Source organism: Suncus etruscus, chromosome 1, assembly GCF_024139225.1.
Source record: "Suncus etruscus isolate mSunEtr1 chromosome 1, mSunEtr1.pri.cur, whole genome shotgun sequence".
In the NCBI taxonomy this organism is placed as follows: Eukaryota; Metazoa; Chordata; class Mammalia; order Eulipotyphla; family Soricidae; genus Suncus; species Suncus etruscus.
Window position 1 is genome coordinate 4,130,681 of NC_064848.1, and position 22,852 is coordinate 4,153,532.

The window sequence follows — 22,852 nt, forward strand, 5'->3', positions numbered from 1 at the left end:
TTCTATGGTCTGTGATTAAAGTCCTTTACTTTTAGCACCACATTAAACGATTTTACAGATCCAGTCACTTAATGAAATCCAACAAATTCTTCCAGAGTTCTGGGGATCTGGTCTTGGTAGTTAATGTCATTGGCCCGAACTGCTCGGGCAGCCAGGCACTTGAGACTCATCTTCATCTGAGTTTTAAGTAGTATTTCAGACACCCCAGTCGTACTTTTATCTAGCGGAGTCTTGTTCTGTTTGTTTGTCATGTCAGTGTGAGCGCCAGCTTCTACGAGGCTAATGATGATAGAGTGCAAGGTCAAAAAATCACTGATGGGCCTGTTGTACTGGACAATGATGTGAAGGGCACTGTTCCCCTCATTGTCCACAGCGTTCACCTCAGCACCACAGTCCAGCAGGAGCTTCGTGACGAGCGCATTGGGAAAGCTGCAGACGTCGTTAGTGTGGAAATCGTCGACTGGGGTGTTGGAGTTGACAGCTAAATGCAGCAAGGTGAAACCTTCCCGCGTCCTGGGATCCAGGTGGATCAAGTTGTAGATCTGCTTGTTGATTCTACACTGGTCTTCTTCACTGCACTGTGTTTTGGTGGAGATGCACACTAAATACAGAAAGGTGTAGAGATTACATTCGTAATTGTCCAGAGCACTGTGAGCATCAGCATCCGGAACATTTCTGACTCTGTTCATACTCTGCTCTATTTCCAGAACGCTGCATCTCAAAACACATTCAATGTCTGGGGCCTTCACAGTTTCATTCAAATGTATCATCTGGGAGAAAACTTGAGCAAAACGAAGAAGATCCTTATGGGTGTTCCTGTTACCTTTCTGCCTGAGATGCAGGGCATGAAGCCAGAGCTTAATACACTGCTCGAATTCCATGTTATCTGCATAAACAGCTCCCCTGTAAATAATAGGATGGGAAACATCAATATTGTCAGCACCTAAAATCCGTTCCCGAACTATAAGGCCTTCCATATGAAGAGCATCTCGGTCTTGCCGAATGGATTCCAGTTCCTGAGGATTTCGACATTCAGTTCTATTCCCATAGGCATGGATCGGAGGGAGAACCTCTTTCTCCAGAACATTATCACCATCTTGAAACCTCTCCAACATAGCTAAATACAAATAGTGGTATGTCTTCATGATGTCATAGTTCTCACGATCGTTTGCAAAAGAGGCACCCAGGAGTTCCAAAGCTTCAATTCGGCTCCTTTTGTCACAATCGGCATGCGAGAGCAATAGTTCAACAACATCTGCTTTACAGCTTTCAGCAGCTACCTTCAATGGCGTCATCCCATGACCATTCACCACTATAGCAGCACGCCATTTTATCAGCTCTTTCACAATGTCTATGTGCCCAGCTTCAGCTGCGAAGTGCAGTGCTGTCGCCCCACAGTGTGCCTTCGCATTGGGATCAGCACGTTGTTCTAAAAGGTATCTGACCACATCAGTGTGTCCCTTGTACGCTGCGATCATCAGGCAGGTGTTATCGTACTTGTTGGCAATGCTGATGTTGGCATTGTTTTCCACCAAGTACTTCACAATGTCCAGTCTGCCATCGAAGCACGCAGCTCGCAGGGGAGTTGAGTTAGTGACTGTGGTGTGGTTCACATTGGCTCCATGGCTGACAAGAAGCTTGACGACGTCAAAATGCCCGGCTCCTGCTGCACACCAGAGAGCGGTGGCACCGTCGATGACATACCTAATCAGGAAAAGGACAAATGAGTCAATCCCAATGGCCGTGTGCCCTCGCGAACAGTTAAAGGACATGCTCATCTGCGTCAACCAAAAAATTGATTTACTGAACATTATGGAAACATTATGGAAAGTGTGGTCAAATGCAGGCCTACTCATCTAAGTAAAGAGCGTTGCATACCAAAGTCCTCACTTAATATAAATAACAGGCTTGTAGAAGCTGACTTCAAATGAAATTCTTTAAATGAAATTTCATTCTTTAAATGAATCTGCCAAATAGTCTGTTTTGTTTCAACATGGCTTGAAATCTTCCCCTCCCCGACCAATGTTATAATAAATGTTATTCAAGGACCTGCTATGTTTGTACTTAATAAGTTACTTATCACTGTTATAACAAAAGTATGTAAACCTTAAAAATTAGTCACCAACTTCTCTCGCAAAATTAAATGCAATTCAGAAAAGTCAGAGGTATCTTCTTTTCCACCAAGCCGAGGTACCGACTCTTAAGAGCTTTATTCCTCCTCCTCATAATCTCAGGTGTTAGGGTCTTTAACTATATCAATAAGAATCCCCCAAAAATAATTTAGAAAAAAATTCTTCCTCCAAATTACCTAAGCAACATATATCAATAAGAACCCCTTCCTCCAAATTACCTAATCAATATATATCAATAAGAATGCCCCAAAAATAATTTAGAAGAAAATTCTTCCTCCAAATTACCTAATCAATATATATCAATAAGAACTCCCCAAAAATAATTTAGAAGAAAATTCTTCCTCCAAATGACCTAATCAATTGCCTAATCAATGTGGTCAACCAGGGTTTAAACACTGGTACCACATATTCCCAAAGTACTACCAGCAGTGATTCCTAAGTACAGAGCCAGATGTAGCCCCCAAACAAATCAAAAAAAGTTTTATACATAGATGTGAATGCACATTAGGTGGCAGTTTCCTCAGCTGAACCAGTTGAGGGAAAATATTAACAGTGAAAAAGAAAAATAAGTGGGACTAGATAGTATAGGGCACTTTTTTGCCTTGCACTTGCCAACCTGGGTTCTATCACAGCATCCTATATGGTTTCCCCCAAACCCCACCAGGAGTAATTCCTGAGTGTAGATCTAAGAGTAACTAACCCCTGAGCATCTCCGGGTGTGGGCGCCCCCAAAAAGTAATGACTACAACAAAAATTATTACTAGAACAACCAAGTAAGACTAAATAACCCTGATCTTTAGATTATGACTAGACTCTGTGGCTTAATGTGTATCATTTACTTAATGTATGGTCTGTGCTAGGTTCATTACTACATATATAAAATTGAATTCCGGCTAAGAGGTCAATCTTAACTAGTTTTCTACTTTAGTATTTTCCCAAACCTCAATTTTCTAACTCATACTTCTACTACTTACCATCATACCTAAAATATAGTTTTTGCTGAAGATACTTCTACTGTGTCATACACTATCTAAATATACTTGGGAGTATTTAAAGGGAAAAAAAAAGGTCAATCAAAAACAACATTCACTAATGAATTAAATATTTACACCAGGGAATTGGAATAGGTGTGACACAAACAAATGTCCTATGCACAACTATATAAAATGGGGTCTTTAAATAAAGTAATCTATAAGTTTTAAAAAGTATTTATACCAAAACCTCACTGATAAGCTTATCACTATACAATTTTATGCTAGAAAGGACTGAAAAGATAGCAGAGTGGCTAAGGAGCTTGCCTTGTACACAGCCAACCTGGGTTCAAGCCCCAGCACCCCAGGAATGATCTCTAAGCAGAGCCAGGAGTAAGGCATGAGTCCACCAGAAAGAGTAAGGCCTAAGCACAGCTAGATGTCACCCAAACTCAAAAATAAATACTTCTAAAAAATGTTGTGACCTAGTTAAATTGTCTTCCATGAAACAAAACAACGTATAGTATATTCTTATATAAATAATATATAAAATATTTATAATTAAAATGTTATAATTATATTTATATATTATATAAATATTTACAGTATTATAGTTTAACCCTAACAATACCCACTTACCATTTCTGTTCAAATAAAAGACCACCTTAACTACTTCTGCAGTTCAAATAACAAAAGCAAAGGCCTACTTAGTAACAGGTACATATAGGTTACCTATGGAGAAGGATATTTGGAAGGGTATGAAATTGACTGAGAAGCAACTTAAAGCTATTATAAATGTCTTATATCTCTATATGTGTATGGGGTAGAGGGGATCACCAAACTGAGCACTTAAAATCTCCACAATTAGTGTATAGAAGCAATAGCTTTTTTAAAAGGTGAAGGTTTATTAAGTTCCATATAAAATTTTTGCTGGAGGAGGACTCAGACTTGGGTGGTAGTATGTAGGGAATTTTCCTTGCACATGGCTGACTGACCCAGGTTTGATCCCCAGCATCCTACATGTTCCCTCACACACCTACCATGAGTAATTCCTGAGTATGCCAGGTGTATCCCCAAAAATTAATTAATTAAATAAAATAAAAATTCGGGGCCAGAGCAGTGGCACTAGCAGTAAGGCGTCCGCCTTGCCCATGCTAGCCTAGGACGGACCGCATGAGATTCAATCCCCCAGTGTCCCATATGGTTCCCCAAGCCAGGAGCGATTTCTGAGATTTCTGAGCACATAGCCAGAAGTAACCCCTGAGCATCACCAGGTGTGGCCCAAAAACAAAAAAAAAAAAAAAAAAAAAGTTTTTTTTTTGCTTGGGGCTAGAGTGATAGTACAAGGTAAGGAGCTTGCCTTGTATGTGGCTGACCAGGGTTTAATCCCCAGTAGGCCATATGATCCCCCAAGCACCACCTCGATCGATTTCTTCGTGCAGAGCCACAAGTAAGACCTGAGCATCAAGAGATTTGACCTAAAAACCTTTAAAAAATTAATTGTTCAGTGCCATTTTACTGAATTGGAGAGGGGACAGGCCCAGAGATATAGATTATCTTTTCTTGGTCAGGAGTGATCCCTGGAAATGGTAAAACCACAGGAAGTATCAGAGATACAAGCAAAATTGTGGCCAAAGTTGCTGCACAGAAGGCAAGTGTCTCCCCTCCATCTTCCAATTTTACTAATATTTACAAGAATGAATCAAGAGGGACTAGAGAGTACACAGGTTCAATTCAAGCCCCCAGTACCACAGAGCACCACAATGAGTGACCCCTGAGCACAGAGCCAGAAGTAAGCCTTTAGTACCACAGTGTGTGGACATCCCCACCCAAAAGATAAGAATCAAGAAAATAATAACACTTTAGTGCTGTCATTGCACCTTTGCAAACATTTCAGTATACTTTCTTGTTAATTGTACTGTCATGAGTTCAATTGTTTTTCTTTCACTGTCAATAATACCACTTACAACATCAAAAAAATGAAGTAATAAATCTAGCTTAAAACAAGACCTCTGGGGGGGCTGGTGCGGTGGCACTAGAGGTAAGGTGTCTGCCTTTCATGCAGGAGGTCATCGGTTCGAATCCCGGCATCCCATATGGTCGTCCCCCCCCCCCCTTGCCTGCCAGGAGCAATTTCTGAGCCTGGAGCCAGGAATAACCCCTGAGCACAGCCGGGTGTGACCCAAAAACCACCAAAAAAATAAATAAATAAAATAAATTAAAAAATAAAATAAAACAAGACTTCTAGGTCTGGAGCAGCGTCACAGCGGTAGGGCGTTTGCCTTGCACACAGCTGACTTAGGTCGGACTACAGTCCCATCCCCTGGCGTCCCATATGGTCCCCCCCAAGCCAGGAGCAATTTCTGAGTGCATGCCTAGCCAGGAGTAACCTCTGAGTGTCACCAGGTGTGGCCCAAAACAGACAAACATGAAGCAGATTAGAAAGAGAGGTGAAAGGGTGGGAGTACCACACTTTGGAGTGTCAGGTTTGACCCCAACACCAAATGGTCCCCCACTTGCACTTCTAGGGACAATCTTCAAGCAATGAGCCAGGAGCAGATCCTAAGCACCCCTTGGTAAGGCCCCAAGCATAAACAAAAAAAGATGCATCCATCTTAGAATCAGCTTAGAAATATAAAACACAGAGGCCAGAAAGATAGCACAGCAGCGTTTGCCTTGCAAGCAGCCGATCTAGGACCTAAAGTGGTTGGTTCGAATCCCAGCGTCCCATTTGGTCCCCAGTGCCTGCCAGGAGCTATTTCTAAGCAGATAGCCAGGAGTAACACCTGAGCACCGCCGGGTGTAGCCCAAAAAAAAAAAAAAAAAAAAAAAGAATATATATATATATATATAAACACAAGCAATATAAATTCAAATTTAAAGATGGAAACAAAGTTACTGAAATCAAATGTTCTGACTGTAATCCTACCAGAATTTATCATGTACTAGTAAAAACTAAATTAAAAATATTTAACTGGTTTTTCATAATAGTCTAATAACCTTATGATGTAGCCTAATAATTCCCAATTTTCCACACACTGTTGTGTCAGAATCTGCAAAAATGATTAAGGTAATGATGACAGCTATGACCCCCCCCTCCAAAGAAAAAAATCACCGCAGAATGCAACAAAAAAAATGGGTCATTCAGAAACAGTGAATTTTGTATTTCTACTTGGGGGTGGGTACATACCCAGCAATGCTCAGGGATTATTTCTAGCTCAACATTTAGGGATCATTCTGGTGGGGCTTGGAGGATCATATGGAATACTGAGACCAGGACAACCAGGTTGGCCATGTGCAAGGCAAGCACCCTACCTGCTGTACTATGACTCAGGCCCTGAGTATTTCAACATTCAAATGAGAATGTTTAATGAGAGGGGACAGAGGGGAGAAAACATGACTTCTGGCAGCACTCACTTACTCCTGGCTCTTTACTCAGGGATCACTATAGGCAGGGTTAGAGGGTCAGAGAAGTCCATATGCAGTAAGGTGATTGTCCCAAATCAGCAGCATGCAAGGCAAGTGCTCCCACCCAATGTACTACCACTCCAGTCCCTAATCATATTATAAAGAATTAAAACCACTGTGACATGATTTTATCCACAAAATGTTGTTATAAGTCTATGGCCCAAAGTGTTAAGTGTATTCATAATAGAAAATAAGGATATAATAAAATTAATGAAAAAAATACTTAGTGCCAATGCAAAAACAATTCTAGATTTAGTTGAAAACTAGTACAAACTCTCTATTATAGTATTTCACCTTAAACAGCAATCAATATTAACCTGTATTTACCTTCTTAAACCAACAGTAGTCATAGATGATGAAAACAATTCATAACAATAGATATTCTGATCCCAAAACTGCTGAGCTAATCTACTTCCTGGTTCAATTTGAAATGAAAAGCAAATGATTCAAACATTTGAAGTGGAAGTAAAAATTCATCATATACACACAATTGCAATACTTTATATTAACCAAACTCATTAAAAGTATTAGCTCATAAGTAATTCTCTAAACTCCATATTGCCATCAGTGACTTTCTAAATGCAATCAAATGATAGTGCTTTACCTCTTCCCCTGGACATTCATTACAACACAACTAGCACTGACTAAAACTGAAGGACTGGAAGACAAGCCTCAGGATTCTCAGGTCATTCCCCTTCCCATCCATGTCAATAAATCTCTTCTAGGGCAAAGGTGCCCACAAAGTGTCAGAGAGCAAGCAGTCAGGCCACCCTCAGAGTCCTTAGTCATGTTCCACCATAGATTCTGGGTTCTCTTCCATTTCTACAACACTCCTAACAACATCCCACTAGACAGCTAATGGCTCTCCTTTCATTCTCTCAATGTTTTTCTTCTGATCCGCTGATCTGTATCAATTCTGGCTTTCATATACCAAGCCATTAGTGAAATAATCTGAGTTACTACTAAACAATAAAAACAGAGCAAGCCAGCACAACAGGGTAAAAGCACAAACTCCACAAGTATAAAGCTGTTTTTGTTTGTTTTGTTTTGGGGCGGCACTCGAGGGTTACTCCTACCTCTGCGCTCAGAAATTATTCCAGACAGGCTCAGGGAACCATATGGAATGCCAGGGATCAAACCCAGGTGGGCCAAGTGCAAGGCAAACGGCCTCCCTGCTGTGCTATTGCTCAGGTCCAACAAGGTCCTGAGTTTAACATCCATCACCCAGTGCCTCCCAAGCACTGGTGGCTCCCACCACCATACATAACTGAACAAGTAACTACATACCAACAGGAGGCTTAGAATAGAGGATGGCAGAGGACTGTGACCTGGCCCTGGTACTGGTACATGCTGGAATAGACAAGTGTGCTCTGTGTCAGTTGCCTACAGCCATGTGCCTATACTGTATACCTGTGAATAAGTATCCAGCCACAGCAGATAAAAGGTTCTCCACCCTGAGAGTTTCTATTATCCACGTGTATATATGCCTATAGACACAAATATACAAAAACTGGGAAACATTTCATCTACACAGAGAATTAATAATCAGTTCCCTCTTGGCCTGGGTCTCAAGTGCCACTGACACCTAAAGGGGAGCTGGCACAAAAGCCAGCCCCAAAGGGGTGAAAGAGCTTTGCAGAGTTAACACTTCACTCAAGCTAACGTTTTCACAATGCCCAGAATGAGTGCAAAGGAAATGCATGACATTTACAAGGAACATTCTATCTACTTCTGAAATGCCAAAATGACTAAAATAAATTGTAAAAAAGAATCTCACAGTGGGCAAGAGGAGTAGCCAGAGACTTCATGTCCTCAAAAGTAGACACCCTGGAGCTGGAGTGACAGTACAAGTGGGTAGGGTGTTGCCTTGAAAGAATCGAACCCAGGTTCCATCCCCAGCATCCCTATGTTCCTCGAAAGCAGTCAGGAGTGATCCTTGAGCACTGCTGGGTATGACACAACCACCACGACCCCAATACCAACAGAATAAAATAAAAAAGTAGAAACCCTGCAAGTTTTATTTGGTGTTCTCTCCACAGAACAAGGTATCTAGGCTAGCCCGCGATGGCGAACCTGTGCCTTGCAGCTGGCACGTAGGAAGGTCTGCAATTAAGATATGCGGCACATGCGCATAGCTTTTAGATACTAAAATCTTGTTATTAAGGTTTAATTGACGCGCAGGACCTTTCGGGGAAACTCTTTGGTTTTGTGCGGTAGTTGGAGCAATCAGGCTCAAAAAGGTTCGCCATTACTGCTAGGCCCATGATAGGCATTTAATAAAATGCTACTTTACATAGTGGCTTAAAAAATAATTTATAGACAAAAAAAGATACTCTAGGAAATTCTTGTTAAAGTAAGAATTATAAGAATCTCCAGGGGGCAGGAGAGATAGCATGGAGGTAAGGCGTTGCCTATCATGCAGGAGGTCATCGGTTGGAATCCTGGCGCCCCATATGGTCCCCCGTGCCTGCCAGGAGCAATTTCTGAGCCTGGAGCCAGGAATAACCCGAGCACTGCCGGGTGTGACCCAAAAATCACCAAAAAAAAAAAAATCTCCACTATTGTCTGACTAGTCAGACTTCTGATAGTCGATTATCAAGATCTGGTCCCACCACCACTGCCACCACGACCCCCTTCATGTCTCTGGTGAGTCCTTCTCTAGAAATGCACAGGCTCTTCAGCCACACTGCTGCAGCCTCTTCTTCACCTCCTATGGAATAGAACATCACCTCCACCATGAAGTCTTCCCAAATTCCACTGCAAAACGAAGTGTTTTCTCCTCTTGAGCTCCCTCCATCAGACCAAGAGATTTTTATAGCCCTAAATAGCACAGCATCTGCAATTACTCATTTCTATTTCTCTGAGTCCCTTACCAGATCGTTCTCTTGCATGGGGGGACAGTATGTTCCACGTGGCTACATACCCAAGCTCCAGGATAGTTTAATATGTTTACTGAGCTCTTTGGTTTCATAGATGCTGCTCATGGCAAACCACTGTATAGGACAAGGATGTCTTCTAGTCTTTTCAGATTCATTTACATTTCTAAAATACCTTGCTGATGTATAACAAAGAGCACTAAGAAAAGCCTTTCCGAGTGCTTTAAAACTGTGGGGTTTTTTTTTTCTCTCTCACTACTATTCTCCTTTATCTAAACTAAAGAGAACCCCCCCACCCTGCAAGCTCCTTAGAAGCAAGGTTCCCAGGAGCTATGACCACACATTCCTGGATGGATGCATGGCCAATGGCACTGAACCATGCTGGAAGTTCAGCGGTCCCTCTGCTTTTCTCACTTATGGGTACCGGAAAGGCCTTGGGAGTTAAGAGAAAGGCCACAGGAACCGGTGGGGGTAGGGGGTGAGGAGGAATCAGGTGGCCATCTTTGGTCAACATGAAAAGGCTATCTGGAGACACTACTCATGGACTGCCACTTGATTAAAATGGAATATTCTCAAATACTGCCGTCTCATCTGGAAACAAAATCAACAGCCTTAAAACAAAACAAAACAAAAAACCAAAGAAAAAAGACAACCAAAACTTAACAACGCCCTAGACCTCTTCAAAAGGAAATACTTGTTCAATCCATTCCATCTTGCCAAAGCCATTTCCAATCCCCAAAACTAGTGGCACGCGTCTTTCCGCTAGATCCCACCGACCTCCATCCAAAAAAGCTGAAAAACTCTGCGAGAGCTCAAGAACAGGAGGAGACCCTAAAAACAAAAGTGATTAAAGCGGCAAAAAAAAACCCGTCGGCAGCTGCTCTCCTGCTCAGGTGAGTGGACATCAAACTGGGCAACAGTGTCTTCAACCTCACCGGACTTAAAAAGCAAATAACCCCAGAAAGCCAGACGCCAGGACTCTCTCTTTTTTTCTCTCTCTCCCCTCTATTCTCATTCTCTCTCTCTCTCCCTCTCTCCTCTCTGCCCTCTATTCTCTCTCTCCCCTCTATTCTCATTCTCTCCTCTCCCTCTCTCTCCTGTCTCTCTCCTCTCTCCTCTCCTCTCCTCTCTCTCCTCTTTCTGTCTCCTCTCCTCTCTCTCCCTCCTTTCTCCTCTCTTTCTCTCTTTTCTCTCTCCTCTCTGTTCTCTCTCTCATCTTTCTCTCTGTTCTCTCTCTCTCTCTCCTCTCTCCTCTCTCCCCCCATACCTGTGGAATAATAGAAAACGATAAAGCTCCCCCGGCCCACAATACCACAGAACTCTGAACCCATGCATCGAGTCACCCAGGGCTACATTTTTCCAGCAACCCCTCTGCGTCTGGAGGAGGACCTTGGCCAACATCAGGAGCGGGTCGGATCGGAGGGTGGGGGGCACCCGATTCCTGACCAGAGGACTCCAGCAACCAGACGAGGGTGCTCTTTATGGAAGTGTCCACTTCCAGAGCGGCCGAGTGGGGAGTGGGTGTGTGTGCATGGTAGCTCATCTCTCCATCCATCCATCCATCCATCCATCCAGCCAGCCAGCCAGCCAGCCAGCCAGCAGAGTCGGGGGATCCGTCGGAGCCAGGCAGGCCCGGTGCGCCTGGAGGAGAGAACGGGGGTGTGCAGGGGACGGGGAAGAGGGGGCGCTGGGCCGGGGGCGGCCGGGCGGGCGGCCACGTACCCGTCGAAGCGCACGGTGCCCGTCTGCTGCGTGTGCACGCGGTAGTGCTCGAGCAGCAGGCGCACCACCTTGGCGTGGCCGTTGCGGGCGGCGATGATGAGCGGCGTGGAGCGCTGGCCGGCCTGCTGGCTCACGTAGCCCAGCAGGTAGCGCACGTCGCTCTCGGAGCGGTTGAGCAGCAGCGCGGCCAGCGTCAGCACCTTGCCCTCGCTGGCCGCCTTGTACACGTAGCCCGCCAGCCCCTCCATGGCGCCGGCCGCCGCGGCCCGGCGCAGCCCATGCACGGCCGCCGGGGTGGCCGGCCGGGCGTCAGGGCCGCCTCCGGCCGTGCGCGCAGCAGATCTTCATGGCGGGCGGGCGGGCGGGCGGGCGGGCGGCGCGGCGGAAGCTTTCCGCCGCGACACCGGAAGTGGCGTCACCGGACGTCGCGCCGCCCGGAAGTGGCGGCGGCTTGTGCGGCGAGCGGGGGCCGGCGCGGGCGGGCGGGCGGGCGGGCGGGGTCGCTTCCGAAGCCGGCCGGGTAGCGAACACGGCCCGGGCGAGGAAGGTTCCGCCGCGCCGAGCTGTCACCCCTCCCCCTCGCTCCCCCAGCCGCGGCCTAGTTGTCCTCCTCGCCCTTGAGGCCTGGAGCTTTCTCACCCCGCGCGGCTCCAGGGGTGGGAACGGAGAAAGGAGCAGAGAGTGAAAGGGAATGCCTGGCCTGATGAGTGGGCTCAGAGAGCCAACCCATTTTCACACCTGTAGGGACTTTTCTATGACACACCCCCCCCCCAAAATAGATAGGCAGTATTCTCCCCCAATGAAAGGGGCATCTCTGAGCACCCCTGAAACGTCGGTGAGCAGGCATTGCTTGTCTCTTTTGCAGAGGAGGATGCACAGCTGGAAAAAGGAGAAGAAGGAGGCACGCACTCTGCAAGGAGGATCTGTGGCCTGGCAGGCCCAGACAGCCTTTGCAGGCCTCTCACACTTCACCCACCCAGTACATGGCAGGGACAGCCGCTTTCTCCCACACCTCACATGATGGTTGGGATATGAAAGGCTCATTTATCCACGTTACACTCGAAATCAGCTCTGCGCCAGACTCTACTCAGCACCCGAGAAGCAGCCACACAGCAGGGGCAGGGCCTTGCCCATGTCTGGGCCTGGTGCAATGAAGACAGCAGTCCAGGAGCCTGCTGGGGGAGGTCGCCAGTTGCTACACAGCAAACAGAATAGTGGTGGTAGAAATGCCCCATAATCTGAGGTGCCCAGACCTCCCTCAGAGGTAATAAGAACAGAGGAAAGAGCTACTAGGAGAGGTGGAGAAACCAAAGGTCAGCACGTGGTCACAGAGTTAGAATGGCCAACAGGGCGCTTGCCTTGCACGTGGCTGACCACGGTTTGATCGCCAGAACTCCATATGGGCCCCCAAGTACCACCAGGAGTAATCCCTGAGCACAGCCAGGAAGAAGTCCTGAGCACTGCTGGGTGTGGCCCCAAAACAAAACAATTTTTTAAAAAAGGTCAGCTCAGTATTGGCCCTGGAAAGGTCGGAGCAGATCAACAAGTCGTATAAGGCCAGAGTAAAGTGTGCAAGTGGGTTTTGTCTGTTGTTTGTTTTATTTGGGACCACACCCAGCTATGGGAAGGAACGTTTACTCTGAACTCTGTGTTCAGGAATACTCCTGACTCTGCTTAGTGATGCCAGAGATGGAACCTAGGTTTCACCTATATACCATGTAAAGCTCTCTCTCCCTGTCTCTCTCTGTCTCTGTGTGTGTCTCTGTCTCTCACTCTGTGTGTGTCTCTCTTTGTCTCTCCCTCTGTCTCTCTCTTTGTCTCTTTCTCTGTGTCTCTCTCCCCCCTTCCCATCCCCAAAACTTCAAAACATTGGAAGTGAAGACATGCGGCCTGAAGAGAAGCTTCTAGTAAACTAAAAGAATTGCTGAAGAGCAGTAAGTTTGAGGATCAGCTAGTAGTCTGAGGATCAGGATTGGAAAAGGACCTTGGGACTCTGACAACTTGGTTACAACACAGGCAGATATGTGATTTGGGGGACTCTCTTCCAACTGATCTTCTTTCTCCTCATATTCTACACACACAAACACACATGAGTAACACGAACATGCACACACATGCCTCACACCTCTCTCCCAACCAATGTCCAGGAGAAGGTGATGTTAATACAAACCCCTCTTCCCTGTAGTTCTGCTTCCTGCAGAGAACCTCAGGATTCATCCGCACTGGTAAATAGGTTTCCTTCTCCCTTTTTTTGGTCTTGAGAGATAAATTAGGATTCCTTCTAGTTGCTCCTTTTGGTGCTAGGGTTGATGCCAGAGAGAGGCTTAGGACTTACCCTGTGGGTAGACATGGTCAGGAGGCAGGTTGCTCTCTGCTAATTATCACATAACTGTGGCATCCCTTCTTTCTGGATTAGTCATTAGATAACTAGAGACTCTTGGCCTCTGTTTACCTGGGCGGTTCTGTGGTCAGATTGTGCAAATCTAGAGAGAGGACATACAGTGTTTTCTCCAGAAGCAGGCTAGTGTGTTCATCTGATCGCTGATCTCTTTCCCTAAGAACTGCAAGTTGTTGACAATTGCTGATAGATATAGACTGCTGTTTCCTACAGACCACAATCTTGCACAATCTTAGACAAAAGGCTAAACTCTTAGCACTCTGCATTCTGTGCTCAGGAAACTGTGTTTGGAAAGAATTCATTCTCACCTCCTTGGACTATTTAGTGCTTTGACCAAACTGGAAGTCTAGCCTTGAAAGCTGGTCTGACTCAATGGGCTTTACACTCTGTCTGTCTGTCTGTCTGTTGCCTGTCTGTCTCTCTCTCTCTCTCTGTCTCTGTCTCTCTATTTCTCTCTGTCTCTCTATATATACATATATATAAAGATATAAAGTATGTGCAAAAATGTCATTTTCCTTTCTTTTTAATTGGATTACCTGAATCACAAAATTATTCTTAACTGAGTTTCAGGCATACAATGCTCCAACACCAGTTCCTTCACCAGTATCAACATCCCACCACTAATGTGCTCAATTTCCCTCTGGTCCTACAACCTGATACTATGGTGGGGATTTTTTTCCTTCATTTTTTTAGGCACTTTTTAGTACTGTTACTAAGATTATCATGCTTATCACTTAACCTCCTTTCAGCATCCTGTCCTCATACAGAATTACCCCTAGCCTCCATCATTCTAGTGGACCCTTATCTGCCTATCAGGGGTCCTCAAACTTTTTAAACAGGGGGCCAGTTCACTGTCCCTCAGACCATTGGAGGGTCTGACTATAGTAAAAACAAAACTTATGAATGAATTCTTATGCACACTGCATATATCTTATTTTGCAATGAAGAAACAAAACAGATACAAATACAATATGTGGCCCACGGGCCATAGTTTGAGGACCACTGGCCTATCTCCTCACCACCACAAAATGTCTTTCTCCGGGGCTGGAGAGATAGCATGGAGGTAAGGCGTTTGCCTTTCATGCAAGAGGTCATCGGTTCGAATCCCAGCGTCCCATATGGTCCCCCGTGCCTGCCAGGAGCAATTTCTGAGCATGGAGCCAGGAGTAACCCCTGAGCACTGCCGGGAGTGACCCAAAAACCACAAAAAAAAAAAAATGTCTTTCTCCAAGCATCAGTCAAGAAACTTGTTTTAGTTCTAGAAGCTACCCCAGGACTTGTATGAAACAAAATGACATTTTTCCTGTTTTGTTTGTTTGTTTGTTTGTTTTTGGACCACACCTGGTGGTACTCAAGGGTTACTCCTGGCACTGCACTCAGAAATCACTCCTGGTGGTCTCAGGGGACCATATGGAATGCCAGCGATCAAACCTGGGTCAACTGTGTGCAAAGCAGATGCCCTACCCACTGAGTTGTCACTACAGTCCCTAAACAAGATGACTCTTGGTGATGAATAGATCTGGGTCGGACCTACTCTACCTGCTGCTTCAGGTCACAGGAAAGTTATTCATCTATACAATGGATTTAATAAACCCTGTCTTGACAGGGTTGGTGAACTGAAGGCATTCCAGGCTCTTGGCCCAACCTGTTCCTATGTAGGACCATCATCAATACATTTTAGTTTCCTTCTCTCCGGCTCACACCCTAATACATCCATAAGATAGTGTGACATTATCTTGTTCATTATCTTGTCCCACCCCATCTTTGTGCTCAGGGATGACCCCTGCCCAGTGTATGGAGGACCATATGCCATGCTGGTGATGGCATATGGTTCAAAGGATACAAAGCAGACACCTTAACTACTATACTGTCGCTCCAGTTCCCCATCTTCATTTTCTTGCAAAAAATTTTTAAATAGTGTTTAGCTCTGAGAATAAAAACTAAAATAGCCACATAACAAAAGGAGCAGGGAAGTCTACTGAGGGGGGAAAAATCAGGTGCCAGTGAAATAATATAGTAATAGAGCACTTGCCTTGTAAGCAGCCAAGTTGGGTTCAAACCCTGGTACCCCAAAATGGTCCACCAAGCCTGCCAGGAGTAATTTTTGAGCACTATTGGGTAGCCCAAAAACAAAATTTTAAAAAAAATGTAAATGCCAATGAGGCTGGAGTGAAAGTACAGCAGGCCAACTCTGATGTGATCTGTGACACACACACACACACACACACACACACACACACACACACACACACACACACGGTTCCCTGAGCCCCATCAGAACTGATCTCTGAATGCAGAGCCAGTCAATCATAAGCTAGTCAGTAGTAAGCTGTCAGGATCATAAGATGTAGCCCCAAAACAAAAAAATGCCAATAGAGCTATAAGAAAAGATGTTGGAAATAGATGTAACAGTCAAGAAACCACTGAAAATCAGTCTCTATTAGCTTATATTCAGAAGATTGATATAGCCCAAATGGCTTTATCTCTCCTCACTCCTTAATTTTCCAGAAATGTAAATTTAAATACTGACAAAAATAAAAACACTTAGTGGAGGAGCAGAGCAACTAGCCTAAGTTATCACACACACACCTTCTTTGGTTTTGGCAGAAAGGTTTTTTGTTGTTGTTGTTGTATTTTTGTTTCTGAGCCACATACAGTGGTACTCAGGGCTTTCTTCTGACTGTTGTCTGGGATGACTCGTGGCATTGCTTGGAGAACCATATGTGGTGCCAGGAATCTTACTGGAGTAAAGCATGCAGCTTACCCTCTATTCTCTCTCTCTCTCTTTCTCTCTCTCTCTCTCTCTCTCTCTCTCTCTCTCTCTCTCTCTCTCTCTCTCTCCCTCCCTCCCTCCCTCCCTCACTCCCTCCCTCCCTACTACCCCCAACTCTCCACTCTGGACCAGATTTAGGTTTAGATTTCCAAGGCAGGACACTGAAGGAGAAGGTGTCTTTGTCTTAATCTCATTCTTCTGAAAATCCAGAATCGTGCTATAAAACCAGGTACTCTAGGGTTGAAATAACAGTAATTAGCTCATCTTGAATAATTGCTACAGGCATCAAATTAAACACTTCACAGCCTGTGGAGTTTTCACAAGTCTTTGAGAGGCCATTATTAGTTTCATCCTGAGAAGAGGAAGTCAGAACATAGATATTGCAGTTTTTCCTCTTTTCCCTTGGTTTTGTAATGAGCAAGTAAGAAGCTATGGAGATTTGAACTCAGGTTGCCTGCCTGCTCCTGCTACCAGCTTTCTGTGCCTCTCTTTACCACATCTAGGTTGCTTATCCCTCACCTGTCTTTTGCAGCTAGGACCCCTGCCAGTGTCCCCAGAGCTCTCTAATGTTCTGCCCTTCCTCTTGCCAAGCTCTTGTAATCAGTGATTTTTCTGCCCAGGAGGAGGGCTGGTCCTACCATCAGTGACTTGGCCATGCCCCCTTCCTAGTAGGAGCAATAATCTAATTGCAACACAAATGCCTTCTTCTGTTTGAGATCACCCCCACTGTGGCTGCACAGATCGCTAGACTCTGCAAACCTTGCTAGGCAAGGGCCTTAACCTTTATACTTACTCCCCCCCCCTTTTGTTTGTTTGCCTGTTTGTTTGTTAGGGAGGGCCACACCTGGCTGTTCTCAAGGTTTACGCCCTGGCTCTGCACTCCAGGATCACTCCTGGCAGAGTTTGGGAGATCATATATGGTGCAGAGAATGGAACCCAGATTAGTCATTTGCAAGGCAAGCCGCCTTACCCTGTCTACTAATTGTCCCAGCCTCCTAGGCTTCTCTAATGGGGTGATATAGTTTATAAGTGATTGAGCACCTCAACCCAGGGATCCTCTCTGCCAGCATCCCAGCCCCCCTCCTACTTGCTAGCTGTGTAATGCTGAGTGTTTCCTTCCTCATCTGTGAAATGAAGTGACTTCATGCCTGTCCTATCTTATTGCTATTCAGGGTAGATGAGATAAACACACATGTGCATGCAGGCACACACAAATTGTCATGGTAAACATGCTCATTAGATGTTGGCATTTGTTATCATTATCTCACCGGTTCTTCCTCCAAGCCCCTGGGAGTAAACAAAGCAAGTTGCTACTTGTCATGAGTAAAACCATTAAGTGTAAGCCGCTCAGCTCTAAGTTCTTTTCTAGTTCCATCAAGCCATGATTCTACCATGAATCATAGTTATTTGTGGATGCATCTTATCTCTTCTACCCTATCGCAACCCTCTACTGATCCAGCCTTGGATACAAGAGACTGCCCTACCAGGTCAACACTGGCCTGGGAGAGGTCCTAGATTTAATCTCAAAATTTAAAAGCAGAGATTTGAGCCACACCACACCAGAATTTATCCTGATGCTAACCCTGTGAAAGCCTGAACAAGTTAATCATCCTGTATCTCAGTTTTCTCCTTCGTAAGGACATGACGATGACAGTGTCTGCCTAATAAGAATAGTTTGACTGGAAGAAAGGTATCTAGAGAGAGCAAAGAGATGGCTCAACAGGCTGAGTGCATGCAGGGGCACAGGTGTTATACCCAGTACTGGATACTCCCCTAGCATAGCCAGGAGTGACTCAAAATCTGGAGGAGGAAAATTAAGAAGAAGGAAGGAAAGGAGAAAATGGGGGCGGCAATATCACAGTGGGTAGGGTGTTTTTGCCTTGCACACCACCAACCCAGGTTCGATCCTCGATATCCCATGTGGTCCCCAAGCCTGCCAGGAGCAATTATTTAGCACAGAGCCAGGAGTAACCCCTGAGTGTCATCAGGTGTGTTCCCCTCCTCCAAAAAAAAAAAAAAAAAGGAGAGGATGAGGAAAGAAAGTAGAAAGAAAAAATAAAGGCATGAGGTGGCCAGGAAGATAGCTCATGGTCATATCCTTGGCACTGTATGAACCCCGTAGCAGCCTAGAGACCCTGAAGCACAGCCAGGGTAGGCCTGGTGGCCCCTAAAATCATAGATCATAGATCACCACTACCTTAGGCCCAGCATTAACCCCCTAGCCTGATTAGCCAAGTATCACTAGGAATGGTTCCTGTTTGCTTGAACACTGTTCGAGAGCACTAAAAGATGGAAGGAAGGAAGGAAGGAAGGAAGGAAGGAAGGAAGGAAGGAAGGAAGGAAGGAAGGAAGGAAGGAAGGAAGGAAGGAAGGAAGGAAGGAAGGAAGGAAGGAAGGAAGGAAGGAAGGAAGGAAGGAGGAAGGAGGAAGGAGGAGGAGGGAGGGAGGGAGGGAGGGAGGGAGGGAGGGAGGGAGGGAGGGAGGGAGGGAGGGACTGGGAATTGGCCTGGTTACGTTTGCTGTATCTAAGTGTTTTTGTCATCACTGACAGACAAGGAAGCCCAGGCTGAATCATATGAAGTGACATCCCCAAACTGAGCTGATACAAGTTGAGCTACAGTTGGCACCAGAAATTTGCATGGAGGTAGGAGAGAGGGTGAGAGGACTCAAGATGCGAGATTTCAGCCAAGATAGGTGGAAGAGAAAGGAATTTATTCACACATAGCAAGAGTTCAGGATGCACTATCAACTCCTGGCTCAGAACAAAGGGTCCACTCTGTTTTTATGTCTTCAAACACAGAAGCAAGCAAGTGGGTTTACACAAACAAAATTGCAGTTAAGGCTAATGTGGCTTGAAAGAACAAAGAGTTTTGCACTAAACTAACAGTTTTGCATTAGTTTCTATCCTCTTGTGATATGGAACTTTCTTATGCTCAGTTTTCTTCACTCCCCCTTATGTCAATAAATTTCTACCTGTTTCCCTTATATTCCAAGATCTCCATCAATTTCCCTCACACTAACCCAGGAGAAGTGCTCTTGTTAAATAGGATACTGCAAGTGGCAGACCACATGCCTGAGTTCTGTACCAGCAATATACATAGCCCTTGTGAAATCCCAAGTACCTGATGTGACCCTTCTTAGCATGTTTTAAACTGTGCTTGTGGGTGCGGGTGTGTGTTGTGTGTGTTTGTTTTTATTTATTTTTGGGGGGTCACACCCGGCAGCGTTCAGGGGTTCCTCCTGGCTGCCCGCTCAGAAATCGCTCCTGGCAGACTCGGGGGACCATATGGGATGCTGGGATTTGAACCACTGTCCTTCTGCGTCTAAGGCAAATGCCTTATTGCTGTGCTATCTCTCCGGCCCCAATGGAGCATTTTTTGATGTGTCTTTTGGCCATCTGCATTTCTTCTTTGAGGAAATGTCTGTTATTTCCTCTCCCCATTTTTGGATGGGGTTAAAATGTTTTTTCTTGCTGAGTTCTACCAGTACCTTTTATATCTTAGATATTAACCCCTTAGTAGATGGGTATTGGATGAATAGTTTCTCCTATTCTGTGGGTAGTTCTTTTTTTGGGCGGAGGGGGGCGGGTCACGACATCCGGTGGCGTTCAGGTGTTACTCCTGGCTCTGCACTCAGAAATCTTTCCTGGCAGGCACAGGAGACCATATGGATACCGGAATTCGAACCACCTCTGTCCTGATCAACTGTGTGCAAGGCAAACACCCTACAGCTGTGCTATTTCTCCGCCCCCTGTGGGAAGTCCTTTTTAATGAAAAATCGAGTGTGAATATTTAGTACAGCAGAGAGGGCTTGTTTTTTGCACTCCACAGACCCAAGTTCAATTCCCAGACACACTTCATATGGTCTCCTGACCCCCACCAAGAGTGGTCTCCAGAGTCAATTGTAAGCCCTGAACACCACTGAATATATCCCCAAATAAAAAACAGCACAAACATTTAGTAAATTTTAATTAATTTATAAGAAGTGGCCCTTTGGGTTGGAGCTTTAGTACAGCAGGTAGCACATTTACTTTGCACAAAGCCAACCAGGTTAAATTCCTGGCATCCCATATGGTCCCAGAGCACTGCCAGCAGTAATCCCTAAGTGTAGAGCCATGAGTAGCTGCCATACCTGAGCACTGCCAGATGTGGCTCAAAAAAACAAAAAGGGGGGAAAAAAAGTTTTCTTAACCTGTGCTTAGCCATAATGGCTTGTTTTCTTTCTGGGCCACACCCAGCAGTGTCCAGTGATTACTCCAGGCTTAGGGCTCCTGGGTCACTCCTATTAGTGCTCAGGGGATCAGGTCGGATGCAGTGTGGAGTCCAGAACTTGCTAGAGCCCTGTGAGCTCCACCTTCCAGCCCAGGCCAAATGGCTTTAATATATACATCGGGGCAAGACCCAGAAGCCCATAAACAGGGCCTGCACCTGGATTGGAAGCTATAGTGACACCCGACACCGTCATTCAGCACTTTGATGTCACACACAAAGCTTGGTCCCAGATTCTCAACAAGGCCAGGCCCTGGCCCTGAGGCCTTTTTCATTTCTAAGGCATGATTCGGTCCAAGAGACAAGACCAGACAGACCAGAGCAGCAGGAGGGTCGGGTGGTGGGTGAAGCTGGAAGGAAAAAAAACAGGGTAAGCAAAGCAGGAGCCACAGCTGTGGGGCGCCAGGGAAGGGTGCACCAAACGCCGCCTCCCACCGGCCAATTTTCAGGGCTGGCCAGCAATTGCCTTGACTTAAACATACATCTAACTGCTTCCAAGACTCCAAGAACACGCCAACATTTCCCATTTTAATAGCACAGTGATTTCTCAGAGTACTTTCCGCACAGATAACCTTAATCTCCACTTTGCTTTTTCAAATAACGTGATTCTTTTTGTTACAGAGCAACACAAACTTGTAGAGGATTACAGGGCATTTGTTTTTGCATGTCAGTTTAAATTTTGTAATATGAAATTGAACCAAGATTATCCTAGTAATAACGAACATCAAGTCATACATGTTTAACTGAATTGATCCTTTAAAATAATAAAGCAAAAAAAATTTAAATATTGGGCTGGAGTAACAAGGATAAAACGTTTGCATTGCATGTGGCTTACACAGGTTCGATCCTCAGCCCCCCATACAGAGCTCAGAGCACAACTAGGAGTGATCCCTGATTTGCTGAGTCAGGAGTAAACTCCTAAACTGGTGCTCTGGGTATGGTCCAAACTTCTCCTTCACCCCTACTCTTAAAAAAATTCAAATATGGGGCCGGAGAGATAGCATGGAGGTAAGGCGTTTGCCTTTCATGCAGAAGGTCATCGGTTCGAATCCCGGCATCCCATATGGTCCCTCGTGCCTGCCAGGAGCAATTTCTGAGCACGGAGCCAGGAGTAACCCCTGAGCACTGCCGGGTGTGACCCAAAAACCACACACACAAAAATTCAAATATATTTGTTTTATACCATTAGCAATCAGAGTTTTTATATTTCCTAGCCATTTTTGTTTGTTTGTTTGTTTGTTTAGGGGACACATGTAGCAGTGCTCAGGGATCACTTGTGGTGGTACTGGTGGACCATATGTAGAGCGTGGGATAGAACCTGAGACAGCTGCCTGCAAAGCAAGCTCTCTGTCCTCTGTACTATAGCTCCAGCCCTAGTATTTTTTCTCTAATAAATAATTCACTAAACAAAATGAAAAGCATACAGAATTTGCATATGGGGCATTAATGTAAATATAAACTCACTCTTCAAAATGACTTCATTTATCAGTAAAGTTGTGCCCTCATTTCTGTAACTCTGCATTAATTGTGGGACATTCAAATCGTCTCTCAAAATGTTATACTATTAATAATGCAGTCATGAGCTTTTTCTCGCCTCCCCCTCCCCACCTGTCTGTTAGGTCCTAATACATATCCAGCCATGGAATTACTAGCTCAAAGGACTTGATTCTTTTTGTTTTGTTTTGTTTTTGGGCCACACCCGGCATTGCTCAGGGGTTACTCCTGGCTGTCTGCTCAGAAATAGCTCCTGGCAGGCTCAGGGGACCCTATGGGACACCAGGATTCGAACCAACCACCTTTGGTCCTGGATCGGCTGCTTGCAGGGCAAACGCCTCTGTGCTATCTCTTCGGGTCCAGGACTTGATTCTTGTTGATCTAATTCATTCTTCAGAACTTGTACTCAAATTACACTCCTCACTAGGGAAGCAAAGGGTCTGGGCCTTAGTTCTCGATGACCCCAAGAGTTGGGGAGCAGCACCTCCTGTTACAGAGGAGGTAAAGTCCAGGAATCTGAGTTACTTTAACAATATGAGTAACTAACCTGGGTTGATACTACTGATATTCAAATTCCAGGAGACCGTAGACTCAACTTTCCCTTCGACTCAACTCAAGAAGCTGAAGGGTTGGGCCCGGAGAGATAGCACAGCGGCGTTTGCCTTGCAAGCAGCCAATCCAGGACCTAAGGTGATTGGTTCGAATCCCGGTGTTCCATATGGTCCCTGTGCCTGCCAGGAGCTATTTCTG

At 45.3% G+C, this 22,852-nt stretch overlaps 1 protein-coding gene across 1 annotated transcript; it reads right to left on the minus strand.

The window, feature by feature from the left end:
* FEM1B (fem-1 homolog B) lies at positions 1-11,425 on the minus strand. Its single transcript, XM_049777857.1, has 2 exons — positions 11,170-11,425; positions 1-1,704 (listed from the first exon to the last, which is right to left on the minus strand). The coding sequence occupies exons 1-2, from the start codon at positions 11,415-11,417 to the stop codon at positions 69-71; spliced, it is 1,884 nt and encodes a 627-aa protein (XP_049633814.1). The 5' UTR covers positions 11,418-11,425; the 3' UTR covers positions 1-68.
* Positions 11,426-22,852: the final 11,427 nt, after the last annotated feature.

Excerpts from the sequence above, each read along its gene's own strand:
- FEM1B (XM_049777857.1), bottom strand. The coding sequence starts at position 11,417 with ATGGAGGGGCTGGCGGGCTACGTGTACAAGGCGGCCAGCGAGGGCAAG. Across the intron at positions 1,705-11,169 it reads GGCACCGTGCGCTTCGACGG|GTATGTCATCGACGGTGCCA; the intron begins GTACGTGGCCGC and ends TTTCCTGATTAG.